General features: G+C 34.5%; 1 protein-coding gene across 2 annotated transcripts; it reads left to right on the top strand.

Moving 5' to 3' along the window:
• Positions 1–1,280: 1,280 nt before the first annotated feature.
• LOC123718526 (coatomer subunit beta') lies at positions 1,281–16,126 on the top strand. Of its 2 annotated transcripts, XM_045675115.1 has the most exons (19): positions 1,281–1,393; positions 1,623–1,781; positions 1,902–2,097; positions 2,197–2,345; positions 2,425–2,599; positions 2,732–2,918; positions 3,006–3,139; positions 3,226–3,525; positions 3,596–3,686; positions 5,466–5,631; positions 6,169–6,338; positions 10,626–10,794; positions 10,868–11,016; positions 11,747–11,859; positions 11,995–12,151; positions 12,238–12,367; positions 13,534–13,709; positions 14,900–15,041; positions 15,903–16,126. In XM_045675115.1, exons 1-19 carry the CDS (start codon positions 1,391–1,393, stop codon positions 15,942–15,944), a joined length of 2,808 nt encoding a protein of 935 aa, XP_045531071.1. In that variant the 5' UTR covers positions 1,281–1,390; the 3' UTR covers positions 15,945–16,126. The 2 variants fall into 2 exon arrangements, with proteins under 2 accessions (XP_045531071.1, XP_045531070.1); XM_045675114.1 differs by lacking the exon at positions 1,281–1,393 and having other exon boundaries at positions 1,611–1,781.
• The last annotated feature ends 2,129 nt before the right edge of the window (positions 16,127–18,255 follow it).

The raw sequence follows: 18,255 nt of genomic DNA, 5'->3' as shown, positions 1-18,255 counted from the left end.
ATTCTTTTTTTTGTTGTGTTTATTATTGTCAGGAGAAGGTTCTTAGAAAGAGAAAAAAAACTAAAAATTTAAAATTTAAGACTACTTAACCACCATGTTAAGTAATCCTGACTTTTCTTAAAATTCAATGTGTTTTTTGTAACCTTATGACGTTTGACAAAACACTGACAGAATGCGTGCTGCAAAAAATGAGTAGTTATTATATTGATAAAATAGTTACAGTCGTTAATTGTTTGTGGCATTAATCTTGAAAATGTCTTTCACACGGCCTTATATGTCGCCTGTTCCCATGTCGGAATACTAACAAAACAATTTATATACGCGCCAGGAAAAACAAACAAAGAATTTTGTGTATCATAAAGCATTTTAAATTAATTATAGCAATTCAAAATCAATATTCATAGTTAAGTCAGGACGGCTGTCGGGTCCGCTACTCGCTAGTCAGTTTATAAATACACAATACACATATACATATTACGAGTACAGACTACAGACTGCCACGGCATTAGACCATAGACCCATCATTGAAATAAATATCCACTTTCTTTTTTGTTTCGTGTATCGTTCCATGTAATTAGCCCATTATACTTGAATTATCCTTAGTCCAATGATTTTAAAATAGATGTTGATTATGTGCTGTGTAAATATACTCACTGAGACAACACGAAACTCGCCGAAATCGCCCTTGGCTTTCGTCGTTTTACCATGCAAAGGTTATCTGCCAAAATTTAAATGGACGTCTATACATTAAGAATAAAAATGAACTTGATATTGACATACGGGAGTTATAGTTAGCAAACTATATGCTAGAAGGCATATATTTTAAATACTTGTAGTTAATTTATTTAAGTAATTCATCTTTCTTATAAGAGAAGGGGTGTTTAGTAAATATTAATAGAGTAGTAGTGGCTGTCATATATTAAAAGTTAAGGGTTAGTTTCGGTAGCAAGGTAACTAAGTACTAAATTCGACGCAGTTTTTTTTTATATTCTTATATTTATCATTACAAATTTTATGTATAATTTGATGAGATGATTTTATCTACCTAATCTATGGATAGATAATTTGATAGATTTTTGGTATGTTCTTTAAATTATATTTTATTTATTTAAAACGATTCCAACGCAGCAACTCTTAAAGAAGAAAAAGAAATAAATAATTAATATTAGCATGTAGCTTCGATAATACGCACCTATTGGTTGAAAAATTACTATAATTATTATATTGTAGTAGAAAAGTGGCAACTTTAGTGTGTGTATCAGATTTTATTTGTAATTTTTATTAAGAAAAAAAAGTGACACGTCCACCCACCCTGTCAAACGTTTATGGTTGTAACTCTTATATTAATTTGTAACGAATTCAAGAAAATTTCATGTATTAAGTTTTGATAATGGTAAGTTAGTGTTTTACCTTAAGAGAAAGTTCCAAATACAGACTTATAATTATGCCCTACGTTCTGATGATATGTCAGCCACGTATTTACTACTTAGCTGGAGTATGTCATCACTTACATGTCGGCTTCCGATTGTAGCTAAATTTTTTAGTTGGTTCTTAGATTTTAAAAGTGGTAAATAAGGATACAATAAGCGATATTATAATCTGACATTATTATGCTCGCACAGCCGCTAAGACTTGATATAAAGAGGAAGTTGACTGCGAGGTCTGATCGCGTCAAGTGTGTAGATCAGCATCCTTCCGAACCCTGGCTTCTATGTGCGCTCTATGATGGCGATGTCAACATTTGGAATTATGAGACACACACGCAGATCAAAAGATTTGAGGTAAGCATAGCTCCAAACAGTTTGTTTCTTAAAGTCATATCTTAAGACTAACAATTAAATACTAAATATATAATACAAAAGCAACTTAACTAGTAAATAAAGATTGTATTTTCTTATTAGGTTTGTGATCAACTACCTGTTAGGTCAGCAAAGTTTGTGCCTAGAAAGAATTGGGTGGTCACAGGCTCTGATGATATGCAGATAAGGGTTTTTAATTATAATACTCTTGAGTGTGTGCATTCATTTGAGGCACATTCTGATTATGTCAGATGTATTGTTGTACATCCTACACAACCATTTATTCTTACTAGCAGTGGTAAGTTATTAATTTAAATTTTCATTGATATTATGCACTTTAATGAAATTGATATAGTTTTTTTTCATCTTTGTAATTAATAATCCTTTGTTTATATAGATGATTTGTTGATAAAATTATGGAATTGGGACCGTAACTGGGCATGTCAGCAAGTATTTGAAGGACACACTCATTATGTAATGCAAATTGTAATTAATCCCAAAGACAACAACATGTTTGCTAGTGCCAGTTTAGATACAACAGTAAAGGTAAGTTATATACATTTGTACTACTATAGATTATATATGTTTTTGTAATAACCATATTGTTTTATATAATCTCATTAAGGTTTGGCAACTGGGTGCATCTATATCAAACTTTACATTGGAGGGGCATGAAAAAGGAGTTAATTGTGTGGACTATTATCATGGAGGAGATAAGCCTTACCTCATTAGTGGTGCAGATGACCGCCTTGTTAAGATATGGGACTATCAAAATAAAACTTGTGTTCAAACATTAGAAGGTAATAAAAAAACGAAAAGTTTCATTTTCATGTAAATACAGATATGATGTGTACACAAGTTACAAAGAAAGATGCAAAATTTTGTTACAATTTGAAAAGTATTTTATAAATTTTACAAGAAATTGTTTTCAGGTCATACACAGAATGTATCAGCTGTTTCATTCCACCCAGAGCTGCCAATCCTTTTGACAGGATCAGAAGATGGCACAGTTAGGCTCTGGCATGCTGGAACATATCGTCTGGAGTTTTCTCTTAATTATGGGTTTGAGCGTGTGTGGACAATTTCATCTCTACATGGCTCTAACAATGTATCAATTGGGTTAGTGCTATCTCTATGTTCTTTAGATATATATGAATCTTTTTCTTTTTTGATTATTTGTTAATTTTATCTATTATTAAATTTCAGATATGACGAGGGCACCATAATGATAAAAATTGGAAGGGAAGAGCCAGCTATATCAATGGATGTGAGTGGAGGCAAAATCATATGGGCTAAACATTCTGAAATGCAGCAGGTCAACTTAAAAGCACTCCCTGAAGGTATTCAAAGTAAAATATAATCATGTACAAATAAAGTCCTTTGATTATATATTAATTACTAAATGATTAACAAATTTATATTGCAGATATTGATATTAAAGATGGGGAACGTGTTCCTGTGGTTGCAAAAGATATGGGATCATGTGAGATATATCCACAGACAATTGAGCACAATCCCAATGGACGTTTTGTGGTGGTATGTGGTGATGGAGAATATATTATTTACACCGCCATGGCCCTACGTAACAAAGCTTTTGGATCCGCGCAAGAATTTGTCTGGGCCCAGGATAGCTCGAAATACGCTACATTAGAAAATTCAAGCACTGTCCGCGTCTTTAAAAACTTTAAAGAATTAAAGAGTTTCAAGCCAGAGTATGGAGCTCAAGGTACTTTCTTTCTTAATGTGATGGTTCCTCGGCATTGTTCTATTTGCTTATATTATGATTTGTTTTCAAGGGATCTTTGGTGGCTGGATGTTAGGTGTGAAGTCAATAAGCGGTATGGCCTTCTCGTTTTATGACTGGGAACGACTTGAATTAATAAGAAGGTAAGCTTTAAACAACCACATAATATAATATATGTTAAGTTACATGCTATGCGAAGAAGAAAAAAGACATACAAAAGGCATAGTTTTTTAGCATTTGAAGCCAAAAATATACCAAATTCTGTTATTGAATAAAAATATAAAGAATTTTTTGAAACATCAACAGCGTTGACATTCTTAAAAATATACTTTAACTTTGCGTACCAATCTTTACCTCAATATTTATATATAGGGTTAGTTATGAAACATTGTAGTCACCAATAGTCACTAAAATTCGTCTAAAACTCATAGCAAATGTCATATATATAGGTATTTTTTTTTAAATATGTGTTAAATATGGTTTTTTTTTTATAGTTTGCGATGTGAAAAATTAATGCAATGCTTTTTAATACTATATAATAAAAAAAGACGTGGATAGCTGTTGCGATTGCAATTGTGTATGCTTCTTGTTATTTATTAACCGGTAAAATGTATATTTAATCAAACTGAAAATGTATTATGCCACCGATTAAGTCAAAATCTGTTATAACATTGAAGGGACTACTGATATTTGCTCGTGAAAACCAAATCAGATGGTGTGAATTTAAAATTGGTATTTTAAGAATATGTTTGTTTTATTAAATGACAAGAAATAATTTGTTATGTAATGTAAAGTGGATACACAGGCTTCCAATTCAAAATATTAGACATTTATGCTTAGCAAATTTTATGAATTTAATAAATGAGCAGTGTTGGCCTAGTGGCTTCAGCGTGCGATTCTCATCCCTGAAGTCATAGGATCGATCCCCGGCTGTGCACCAATGGACTTTCTATCTATGCACATTTAACATTCGCTTGAACAGAAAGGAAAACATTGTGAGGAAACCGGCTTGCCTTAGACCCAAAAAGTCTACGGTCAGACACAGCAGGGTGATCACCTACTTGTCTATTAAATTAATAAGAGATAATGAAACAGATACAGAAATCTGAGGACCAGACCTAAAAAGGTTGTAGCGCGATTGATTGATTGATTTTTTTTAAATAAAATAAACAACATGCTCGGCACTTATGTATAAATTCTGTGTGCAACTTGCAATTATTTAATATAAAATATGTGTGCAATGCTTTATAAACATATATAATTTATGTATCATTTCATGTGTACTGTGTGTCAATAGAATCTAATAGAAATTGAAATATTCGGTACGGCATGCAAAAAAAATCTAACATACAAACACTACAAAATAAATTAATAAAAACACTATTTATATACCATTTTAACACAGGCTATAAATCTACCAAGAAATCAAAATTATGACGATTAAACAACTATATGTTTATAGCAACTGTATCCTAATTTAAAAAAAATAGATAACTCTACATATTACCTTATCATTTAAAAAAAAAACACAACTCTACACGCAATATCCGTCGAGCGAAATTGCTTATCATGCCGAAGCCGCGTACAAATTATTTGTGTAATTCTATTAAGTATGAGGGTGTGCAATTGTTTATTCAATTACCGTCAAATTTTCGTAATATTAGTCTGTTTAACCAATTCAAAAGGGCTTTTAATTTACATATCAGAATAAGCTTAGTAGACTAAAATTAGGACGGCTTTTGGCGACTTGTATCTCGTTCGTATATATTAAGTTTCTCATGTAAATAATATTTTTTTTAAATCTAGACTAGAATCTTTTTTTTAAATCTAAAGAATTAAAATTCTTAAACATAGACTCGATTAACAGATATTAAAGAGCCTTTGATTCCTTAATAAGACAAAATCAATATATTTGTCAACAGAATAGAAATTCAACCTCGCTATGTCTACTGGTCAGAACCTGGAAATTTGGTGTGTCTCGCCACAGATGAGTCCTATTTCCTATTGAGTTATAATGCCAATGTTGTTAACCTCTCACGGGAGACAAACACCAATATTACTGAAGACGGTATAGAAGATTCATTCGATGTAAGTATAAAAACTATAACATATAATTGTTTACACTTATCCACTGCTGGTCAAAAAATAAAGTAACATAACAAACTTTGTTGTATAACCATATTGTAAAAGTAATGTTTCAAAGCACGATAAAGGTACGAGGACGTCAAGGCAAAATAGAAAATACCATCCGTATCACCTCGACGTCCGTCGTTTCACAACCGAGCGTTTTCTAAGGCAGTTTTTGCCGTCACCACCACTATGTGGAACCAGCTGCCCACAGAACTATTTCCGAACCAATTCGACCTAGGGTCCTTCAAGAAAAGAGCGTACCAATTATTTAAAGGCCGGCGCACTTGCGAGCCTTCTGGCAATGTGAGTGTCCTCGGGCGGCGGTATCACTTAACATCAGGTGAGCCTTCTGCCCGTTTGCCTGCTATTACATTAAAAAAAGTTATATCTAAACTAGTCTTCGAACGGGAATATATAACATAGAGAGAAGAGAAAATCAAATAGAGACAATAGAGAAAACGTTTAGTTCTATACACCGTAACATTATGATTACAGCTGCTTGGTGAAGTGAACGAAGTTGTGAAAACTGGTCTGTGGGTTGGCGACTGTTTCATATACACAAATTCATTGAACAGAATCAACTATTATGTAGGTGGCGAGATAGTTACAATATCACACCTCGATCACACTATGTACATTTTGGGATACGTCGCGAAGGAAAATCGGTGAGTTCTTTGGATAGTGACTTCGTCTTTTGGATCATTTTTCACCTTCGCGCTCGGTCTTGAGCCACGCCCTTTATCACGCTTCTAGTTTTTCTGGAGGTGTATGTCACTAGGTTTGAGATTGGAATCGCTTTGGAATGTGTGACCTATCCAGTTCCACTTTCAATCCTTGATTTGCAATCGGAATTCGTGGCAGCGGCTCAACAGTTCGTTAAGATTTTCTCAGATCAGTAGATTTTTGTTTATTTTACTCATAATTATTATATATTTACTTTACTTTAACTACACAATAATAATTACATCTGGTTAATTCTATATAAAAATACGTATATACCTATATCTTATACATAATAATAAAGTTATAATAGCCTACAAACAAATAGATCTATCTCGATATAAACGCGTAGTCGGCTCCTTCATCCAACAGTTGTGACCTCAGCCTTAGATTTTGCTTGACCCTTACCGTTCCAGTCTCTGTTTTATATACATTTCGCAGCCATCGTGTAAGAATTCTAAATAGATATTTTGATATAACTCAAGACAATTAGGGTCGGATAAAAAGATACAACATACCCTTGGTATTAGTTTTTTACATTTATTTTGTACTCTATAATATGAGACTGTTTAAAGCTTCATATGTAGCCCACATCGTTGCTTTGGTCTACAGTTAAAGATATACGGAAAGCCACATGCTATTCGCAACACGAAACACAGGTTTTTGTAAGCCTCTTTGCATATCTTGTATTGTTTATTATACATATTCTCGGAAGTAAGATCCTCTAAAACTCTTACTAATAATTCTATAAAGAATTAAAATATAGTAGTGGTAGTATACCTTGTATTTTTACAAATTAATCTTCAATGTATTTTCCATGGTAACTATCTATTGATCAATTTTTTGCTGCAGTTGTACACTGTGACCTGCACCATCCGTCTATCTATCCATCTATGTATAATTTGAGATTATCGGTGAAGAGCACCTGCGATTTGCGTTCTTGACGACTTTCAATAGGATATTGAGCATTGATAAATTCTAAAGGTCCTTAGTTACTGCCTTGTGTCAAGCCTCGTATAATAAGCTTCAGGCTTACACCCAGATTATAACACATATTGAGTTGGATCGTGTCATTAAATTTTATGATTAATATGGAGTGAAGCCTACCAAGCCAGTCATTGTCAACCAAATTAATTGCTTTCGAAGTAGTATTTTCTGTCTCCCATTACTACTGGACTACAATTCACCACATAATTTAGAAGTTACTAGTAGAACCCATGTTGAGCACACGGGTTTCGGGTAACGAGGTGTTTCTTGAGTCACTTTGAAGTGCCGCTTCCCATTTTCTTATATTTAATAAATTTTACTGATTTGAGACAAGTTATATAATATATCATATATCTAGCCATAAGTTCTGTTACAAAAGTTGTAAATGATTTTTTAATAAAGTAATGTAGTTATTAGAATTTATATCTACATATTTATTAAAGTCTGAGAAAAAAATAAAATAATATTTTATTCGAAACGACCTTTGGTTTTTATGCAGGCCCTTAATCTGTTTGGCCACGAATTTATTGCTTTACCCACTGTTTTCAAGCGAAATTTTGCCACTGCTTGCTCCAACGATTTGTTAAGATACTCAATGTCGCCGTGTCGTTTAGAGAAGGCCATGTCCTCAGAAGCTGACAATAATTTGAAGTCTTAAGGGTTGAGGCCTAGGCTAGATGAGGGCCAATCTTCAGCTATTATAAAGTCCGTAACGTGGTTCCAAGGCAGACTTGGGTAGTTCGTGCCTTGATTGTAGGTGCTGAATCCTGCTGGAAAATACAAGTTATATTTCACAAAAATTAGTTTTGTGTCTCCTAGAAAAGACTCGCCCCACGCAACCATCACCGATGCAGGTTGATGACCACTTTATACCTTTTCGAACTCTTGAGCAGCTTCTTTAGAACCGTGAGTTTATCATTTTGCTTATTGTAGTGTGTGTCTTCAATTGTGTCAATTTTTGCATCATTACACGACAGAAGGCGTTTTGATCGATCCATTAATTATAAAGATTGATTTAGGGCATGTCCTGTATATCAACGATAAGCACTGAGATTCAAGTCTTGTTTTATGATACGCGACAGAGTCCTAGCGGGAATCTTCATTTCTCGCGATCAGATTTTTGGCTTCCTAATGGGGTTTCGACGAATTCTGGCTTTAACAGGGTTTATAGTTCTAACAGCACGCGGCCGCCCTTTTCTTCTGGCATTGATGAGCATGACGACAGATTGTTGTATCTGTTGATAGTACTATATACGAACATACGGCTGATAACATGCTTTTGAAGTGTTTGGAATTTAACCGATAGCTCCGTACCCACTTTGTGCAAAGCGATCACTGCAATCCTATTTTCTTTAACACCCCATTCCATATTGTAATTTGATAATTAATACGAAAAAATTTGTGAGTGGCCGCAAAATCGAAAGAAGCTTTTCAAATAATATACGTGTTCCATATTCAATAGAATTAAAAAGTTACAAATTTTCATTTGTAACAGAACTTATGGCCGGCCTAGTTATATATATTATGTGAAACACTGATTCAGCCAGCACATCGTCACAATCTCGTACGTTATGGTGTATCAACTTAACCGGCTGCATTTTATGGCTTAAATAGTTTGAGGGTTGCGGTCCTCCGTGGCTTTGAGAACTTGCAGCATTTGAACACAACAATGCTACGGCCACTTTTATGAAATTCATCATGCCCGCTCATCGGTTATAGGTAGTTTTTCTTTAAAATTCAATGTACTAAAATCAGGTCGCTTAAAATTCCAATGCAGTCGTGCCGTTTTTGGATGGGCATCTCGAAAGCCGCCCAAATGATCAGCATCCACCAGGCCATCCATCGTCTACCAGGCCTCTGCATTAGTGTCTCTGCACCAATGGTTCATAGGTCTCACATTCGCTCTTGCTCCTTTGCTCAATATCAAGTCAATGTACTGACTGAATTCACAATAGATTACAAAGCTTATCCTACAATAATTGTATAATTGGAACAAAAATATTACTAATATATCATCTTGGAAGAAAATTTAAATTGTTTTGAGCAATACGGACTATCATTATCTTTAGTATTTGGAGGAGTACAAATCAATATATGGCATAAATAAAAATCAACCTCTCAACAGAGACTCGATGTTCCAATCACAAGATCTCAATCGGACAATTTACATATTTGTTTTATGTTTACCTTCTGGTACAAATAAAGAACGAAATGATTAGGTCTATTTCACTTTTATATAAAAAAATTTCAACCCGTTTCTTTATACATATAAAAACTTATGCCGCTTAGCTGATTTTTTCACAACTCTTTCATTTTTCTTATCGTCACAGCTTCCTCTTTTAACTGGGTTTCCCTTTTCTGTTATTAATGTGTCTTGTTATTATTTACCTCGTTCGTCTTCCTTGTTATGGAAAGTTGCTTAAGTTATTGCCTTTTATTTGGCTAGGCCCATACAGCATACAGCCATTGTTGTTGATAGTTTTCTGTATTGTAGCGTCCAAAATTCTAATTTACACTTTATTCCTTTTCCTAATCTATTCCAAAATCCGACTTGTTAAATGTTTTCTGAAGTTCCTCTTATTGCTGTTCTTGCTTCATTAGTTGATGGTCTTCCAAGATGATGCCTTTAAGTCGACATGCTATGCTATGCTCCTATACTATGTCGTATACTAAGTTAGTGTGTCAAACTTTGATGCATTTGAGATGATGGTCATTAAGACATTGTACTTTAGATAAATATAAAAATGATCTTCTATAAAATTATGGCAATGCAATTGTTGCTTTAAAAAAAATTGACTTCTGATATGAATTCAACCAGCATCAGCCATGACGATTGTTAGATCAGTTGTTGAATCAGGGATTAGGTTTCTTGTATGTAAATAATGTTCAAAAAATAGTGACCTTGAAGTATGCGTACTTTACCTATTTTTTTTTAATTAGGTGAAAATGCGCTTACGCAGCCCCGCGCCAAGGTTGCTATCGCGGGCACTGTGGGGCTGAGTCTTAACTCAAATCCCTCTGCTATTCAGAGGGGTAGCGAGACCCCACCCCATAAAAACACCTCAGCCCTTCACACGCCCTTAAGATGCCCTCGGGGTTCGCCAGGCATTCTACCCAAAGGGTACTTTGCCTACTAACCCAGCCTAATCTATCTATATTTATTGACTATTGTTTAACAAAAACGGGATAATTCCTGTGAGTATTTGGTACGAGATCGTTTAGTTAAAATGCATATATATTTTCAGGTTGTACTTAAATGACAAAGAGTTGAACGTAGTTTCGTATTCAGTTCTTCTCCCAGTTCTTAATTACCAGACAGCAGTAATGCGACGTGACTTTGAGACTGCCGATCAGATCCTGCCAACCATTCCTCACGAGCATCGCACTAGAGTCGCACATTTCCTGGAGAAGCAGGTAAATATTATATGAAAGGTTCTGTAAATTCCTGGTATTACAACAGTACTAAACTGACAATATTTTATTTTAGGGCTTCAAGCAGCAAGCATTAGCGGTGTCAACGGAGCCAGAACACAAGTTTGAGCTGGCTCTATCGTTGGGTGAACTGCAAAAGGCCAAACAGTTGGCCGAGGAAGCCACCATTGCTGAAGGTCTACCTTCCGAAACGTCTGCTGCCAGGTATTACATGCTTTTGTCATAACAATTAATATATACAAAAGAGAGATGCAGTTTTTGCAGTTGTTTAAAAAGAAGAAAATAGGGTATATACGATAGAAGTCTCTTTAATCGGCAGCTCATGTCTGAGCGTCGTAGTCAGCAAGAAAGCATGAGCTGATTATATGTCTCCAGCACCTCTCTCATGACAGTGTCAGTTCTGAGGACGATGAGCCTTTCACGTGATCGGTCCACCTGGCTGGTGAACGGCCACGCGATCTTTTGCCTTCCGTGTGAACTACGATCAGCTTCTCCAGGTTCTCATCGCCTCCGCGCAACATTATTCAAATCTGAGAACCAGTGATTTGAAGAATAATGTGTATTTTATTGAAGTTTCACATTAACTATGATTTAACATGAAACATTTCTTAACAAACGTTAAATTCGGTAAGTACGTGCAACTTGTACAACATAGACCTACGGGCTAAAATTTAATATTCAGCTTTACCAGCAGCTATTAGCTTTTTTATCAATTTACACGTCTTTCCTAACTCGGACGAGACTTTATTAGACATGTATGTAGTTTAATTTGCGGGAACTACATTATTACTAGCAGCTATTCGTTGTAAAAATCTTGTGGAGACGTACGAAGAACTTTGGAACACCCAAAAGCCACCGTGCAGGCTACAAGGAAAAGACGGCGTCTGGATGCAATTGATATATAAGGGACATAAATAAAACTTATTTTATATAGATGGTCGAGGCTCGGGGCGGCGGCGGCTGCGGCAGCCGATACTGAACTGACGAAGAATTGCTATCAGAATGCTAAAGATTTCAGTGCCTTACTTCTCTTTGCCAGCAGTACAGGTATGTTGTGCGTGTATATGGCTTGTTTATGTACTAGTATGTGTTAAATGCAAAACAATTTGCTATGTATACACTTTTATGTAACGTAAATGTTACATATTCACTATCGGTGTACAAGTCTAATTTGTCGGGCAGGTGATGGAGAACTGTTGGAGGAAGTAGCACACCGCTCTGCCGAAGAAGGTGACGACAACATCGCCTTCGTAACTCATTTTATGTTAAATGACCTTGACAAGTGCCTTGAACTACTAATTAAAGCGAACAAACTGCCCGAAGCCGCATTTTTTGCCAGGTATATATCTATATATATATATATAGAAATTCACAAGCGAAACGTTAAAGGAATCAAAATTGTATTGAGTGCTTTGAATTTTGCAGATCATATATCCCATCACAAGTCAACGAAGTTGTGTCATTGTGGCGTGACGTGGTCGGCTCCACGAACAAAAAGTCCGGACAATCTCTCGCCGATCCTTTTAAATATGAAAATCTTTTCCCCGAATACGCGGTGAGTCATTTAAGATTTTTAATTGTGGTTTTTGTATGAAACGTGTTGCCAATATAGAAATATTGTTTTATGTTTTCATGATTGTGAACGTTTCTCTAGAGAACTGAAAGTCAAAGTCAAAAATCATTTATTCAAATAGGTAACACAATGTACACATATGAACGTCAAAAAATATACATTAAATGCTTCTAATTTTACATTTAATGCCAGTTCTCAAATCAAGGTCGTAGAACGGATGAAGAACTGGCAATAAACCCTCCCTTTTAAGGAGCTGCAACCATCACACTATGTTCCACATGACGTCAGTGGGGTGGTATAGGAGCATGACTTACATTCTCGTGGGAACAACACGCAAATACATAGTCAAAAATAACTAACATTACCGCATACACGAATTCAAGTCCGACCAGTCACCAGCCAACTTCCAAATATCTTGTTTAATGTAATAATTTTTAAGTTGCTAAACATAACTAACGTTAAAACATGTTTTTTGTGACATAAATTGATATTAAAAACTTTGAAATACCAATGCTAACAAGAAATGTCTTATCAAGAACAGTATGCATTATTGAGATTAATACAGATTGGTACATAGATTGACAGATATATGCATAAGTCGACGCCTATTAAAAAAGTTTTAATAATATGTTTGTCTGTACTTGTACCGTGTTGTGTATTTTGTCGATATCTTTTGCCTTAGCCAAGTCATACGATACAGGCGATATGTTAGAACTGTCTCAAAATCGTAATTTGATTTAATTTATTAGAATACTTATTACATTTGTACATGCTTACTCAAATGTGACTGGGGCGGTGGTGTTGTCTGATCTGTTGAGTAAAACGATAGCTGGCTCACACGTCATGCCTGTGAATAGGTGCTGCTTCCGTTAACTGGACAGCGAGGTTTCTGTTCAGTTTTTGTACAAATAAAGAGCGGACCGTATCTCCCTCCTTTCTGGTTTCTTCTATCGATGTTTGCGATAGTCATTTTGTATGGTGATTTGATATTTTAAAAGAGTACCGAAAGTATCTTACGCCGGCTTCTTCTCTCGGCCCTCTGTCTTCTTTGCCGATGAGTAGGTTTGTGTACCGATACAAATTAATGACGTAGAAGTGATACCTGTATCTTATATTCCATAATAAACATATTTTATTTTATTTTTCAGGAGTCCTTAGTGCTGGAAACATTTCAGCGGGAAAAGGGCTATTCTCAGTACAATGATTTGTCAAATACGATTAACGTAACTAGTCGACAGGCAGCAAGCAACGTAGATCGAGAAATTTCAGCTGAAATGGAAGAGATCACGAAACGACTGGGGCCTGCTCCTGAGTCTGTAATTAGGTAAGTTTAGATTATTTGAATTATTTTTTTAGTTACATCGCCACTTACCAGATAGTATTTGTTGACATTAACACAATAAAGTTATTTTTTGATAACGCAATATCTTCCTTAGATGATTCAACAATTTAAACTTTATAACACTTTATCCACTTATTTTATAAAGAAATACAATGGAAAAATTTATCGAAATAATAATAAATAAACCAAAGATTATAGAAAATTATAAATTACATCTTGATTTATTTAATATTGGACGCTACAGTTAAATTAATTAATAGTACAATTATATATTAATAAGTCGAGTATATTTTGTATACAATAGTTTCTAACGGAATATATAAATGAATAATGTATGTTTTAAATATTGACATTAAACATTATTACTTTTTAAATAATGAGGGTAGTAATGAATATAGTAAATACTACTAGGACACGACCTAACCTGATTTCGCTTTTTTGATGTTCGGGATAATTTCACTTAATAAATAAAAATGTCATCCATTAACCAAATAATTAATGGCAAAGTTACACAATGCCTAACCTTTCTAACTGTATTATTCAATAACTTAACTATAAAAGTTAGTTACTTATGTTTGGGATAATTTCACTTAATAAATAAAAATGTCACTAATGGGTTCAACCCATTAACCAAATAATTAATGGCAAAGTTACACAATCCCTAACCTTTCTAAATGTATTATTCAATAACTTAACTATAAAAGTTAGTTACTTATGTTTGGGATAATTTCACTTAATAAATAAAAATGTCACTAATGGGTTCAACCCATTAAACAAATAATTAATGGCAAAGTTACACAATCCCTAACCTTTCTAAATGTATTATTCAATAACTTAACTATAAAAGTTAGTTACTTATGTTTGGGATAATTTCACTTAATAAATAAAAATGTGACTAATGGGTTCAACCCATTAACCAAATAATTAATGGCAAAGTTACACAATGCCTAACCTTTCTAAATGTATTATTCAATAACTTAACTATAAAAGTTGGTTTCTCATTTTATACAACTGTAAATGCAAATTATGAAGAATGATTCACTACGCTACCCAAACGCAACGTTTTTGGATGGTATAGAACTCATATTTGCTTGAATATCAAAATTTCAAATACAAGTAGACAATTGCCGGCCTATCATGAAAGAATAATAAATAAATGTTTTTTTTAATAGTTCACCGGCGTTCTTTGACGCTGAATCCGCCGAAGGATCACCGGACCAAATGGATAATATCGCGAAACGTAAGGATTCTCTCGACATGGAGGAGATTGTGAGGGAGGTCGATGTTTTGTTGGAAGATACACGTTTAAGCCCGGTAAGATAAACTAATTCACCTTGACATAGTTAAATTGACGATTTCAAACAATTTTCTCTTTGATATCATTCTCCAATCAGAGCTGGTAGTGGGAAGACAAACCTTAACATTGTTTATGGCCGATATTAAAGAAGGTTAGACTTTTTATGGCCCAAAAGGCTTGGGCCTTGAATCACGCCGAACATCGTGATCGATAATAACAGTTATCTGAACTGATTACAAATATGTGTGTCGAAATTAAAAACTACATAAGTTTGTTTATAAGATAATAGTAGTGTTAAGGGTTTTGAATCGAATCCTAGTTTGTACCTGAAGTGTGTTTGGGTCTCACTAGTAATATAATTTTTTCAGTTAAAATCAAACTGAGATTGTTTACAAGTGTTTTAATCTTATCATAATGTATCTCTTCAACCATTTCGATAAATAACAATGTTCAGAGGATGATTTGATTTACTTTTCAATGAAATGTATTTTTCTATGAAAACCTCAAGTACTTATTTGATTACATTACAAAGTATGGTGTACATAAATAGAGGCTGTTAGTATTGAAATGAATTGCACGAGAAGATTGCTCTGTGAAATTGCAGATTTATGTAGCGTTATTTGCCGAACTATAGATCAGTGTTGACCCCCTTCAGCGTAGGACATTTAATATTCGCTCGAACGGTGAAGGAAAACATCGTGAGGAAACCTTACACCCAAAATAGTCAACGGTGTGCGTCAAGCACAGAAGACTAATCACCTACTTGCCTATTAGGTTAACAAATTACTCATGATATCTGAGGTCCAGACCTAAAAAGGTTGTGGCGCCATTGTTTTTTTTATTTGCCGAACTGAATTGAACTGACTTTGACGTTTCAGGACCTGCTGGACGACGCGGACCTGTTTGACGGAATAGAATAGTATAAGGAAATCCATTTATACCATACAGTTGAGGATGTGCATTTCCTAAAGTGCTGATGATAATTATAAGATATCATAGTATTAACGATTATATTTTAAATACGTATATCCAAATGAAATAATAGCTCAAATTATACATCGGACATATTGTGTGCAGGCGTCGGTCGTTTATCTATTTTGTACATTATACATGTTGTTGATATATGTAGAATTACATAAGTGATAAATGCAAGTCTAAATATTGAAGCAATAAAATTACTCATTCCGAATGCGAATTTTCATTCCAGAGCGTCGCTTAAATTAATAAAAGTCTATTTCATACTTTATTATTATTCATAACTTTAGAATAAACTGTATTTAAAATCATTATGTCGAATAAATTAAGAGAAACGTGTTATATAAAATTTGTGTTTTATTTAACTAAATACATTATATTGGTATAATCTTCACCTACCTTTTAGTGAGACATGCGTGTTAAGTAGAGGTCTAATCAGTATTGGACTTACGCAATTTTAAATTACATTTAATTATCAAAATTAATTTTCACTTGTTTAAAGTAATGAAAGTCCGGCAAAATTACAGAAACTGTTTTCTCTAACCGTAAAATTTTCGTAAATGTCATTCATTCCTCATGCTGGAAATCGAACCCTAAGCGTGAACTATGGCCCGAGAAGCCCTGGGAGAGCCAAGCCTGATGGAGACAATAATGAGGTACATAATTATAAATGAAGCCGTCTGCAAATGTATATTTGGTTCTTTAATTTAGACTTCAGGGCTCCTGTCTCCATTCTTATTCTGTATATTGAGGTGGTGCATATCCGCTCTATTCCATGTGTCTTATAGAAAGGATGACTGAAGCATCAAGAAAGCGAGCCCCCTACTGACGGCTTGATGGCTCATTCTAGGTAAAGTTGGAGCATACACTCCCTATACTTAAGTCAAAGTGAAAAATCAATAAATAACAAATACGTAAGACAATGTACACTTATGAACGTCAAAAAAAGAAATATACGTTAAATGCTTCTAATTTTACATTTACTGCCAGCTCTCAAATCAAGGGCGTAGAACGGATGAAGAACTGGCAATAAACTCTCCGCCACTCTTTTGAATCGCCAAGTTTTTGTTTTACACAACGTATGTAAGGAGCTGCAACCATTACACCATGTTCCACACGACACCTTAAGTAATAATAATAATAAAATAAATTAAAAACAAAGATTTATCATCTATCAGCAGGAGGCATGGTGAAATAGGAGCACGCAATTATAATCTCGTGGGAACAACACCGCAATTACGTAGTCGAAATAACTAATATCACCGCATACACTAATTCAAGTCCGACCAGTCACCACAAGTAGCACCCGTTCACGAGTATCATGCATGTCCAGCCATCGGCCCCCTCGCCATATTTTAAGGAGAGGTACAACCCCACGCATGGACGCCGCGACTTAACCATGGGATACAATTAAAATCTATCATAGCAAATTAGGTTTGATTCCCGGCTGTACACCAATGGACATCGCGAATAAAGCGACTGGTCTTGGAACTAAAAAGTCAACGGCGTGTGTCAGGCACAGAAGGCTGATCACCTACTTGCCTATTCGATTAAAAAATGGTCATGAAACAGATTCAGAAATCTGAAGCCCAGACCTAAAGAGATTTTTGACACGGATTTAGTTTTTATGTTTTACCGGAATTCTTGCATTCATATATAACTAACCACTACTACTATCAATCAAGCATAATAAATGTCAATTACAGTTTTTTATTTTACATTAATCATTAAACATTTCAATTATCACGCTTGCAAAACGCAAATGAATATGTTAAGCTAATAACATTCTAATTAAAAATCTACAAGTTTTTTATAAATTAAACTATTTAGAATTTATCAATATCCCCCGATAATTATAATAGCTGTTTGTCTATGTTCTCCTCGAACTTCTTTACTTAATGTTTACCACTTGTCTACCTTTCGTTGTTCATGCGGTGTGGCCGCTGACTTGCTAATAGATAGAGCATCAATAATATTTGTTTCCTTTCTTATTACATTAACTTAAGAAGACATGTTATTTTAATATTTGTGTTCGAATCAAGAATGGCTACCCTAAAGACGAGAAGAGAGATTAAGTACACTGGTATTTCTGCCTCAGTCAGAGTCAGTCCTAGTTCGTCTATCCACTTCGTCATGATGCCGTGAATTTGAATGATATTTCCTTACCCGATTAGATGTATTATCACATTATATTTTTAAGGTCCTTAGAAGTAAAATATATAATGCGGAAATGTTGAAGAGACTGGGGCTGTGCCA

The sequence above is a fragment of the Pieris brassicae genome, chromosome Z (assembly GCF_905147105.1).
Source record: "Pieris brassicae chromosome Z, ilPieBrab1.1, whole genome shotgun sequence".
In the NCBI taxonomy this organism is placed as follows: Eukaryota; Metazoa; Arthropoda; class Insecta; order Lepidoptera; family Pieridae; genus Pieris; species Pieris brassicae.
Note: the sequence above shows the minus strand (reverse complement) of the source record. Positions and strands in the feature narration are given on the sequence as shown.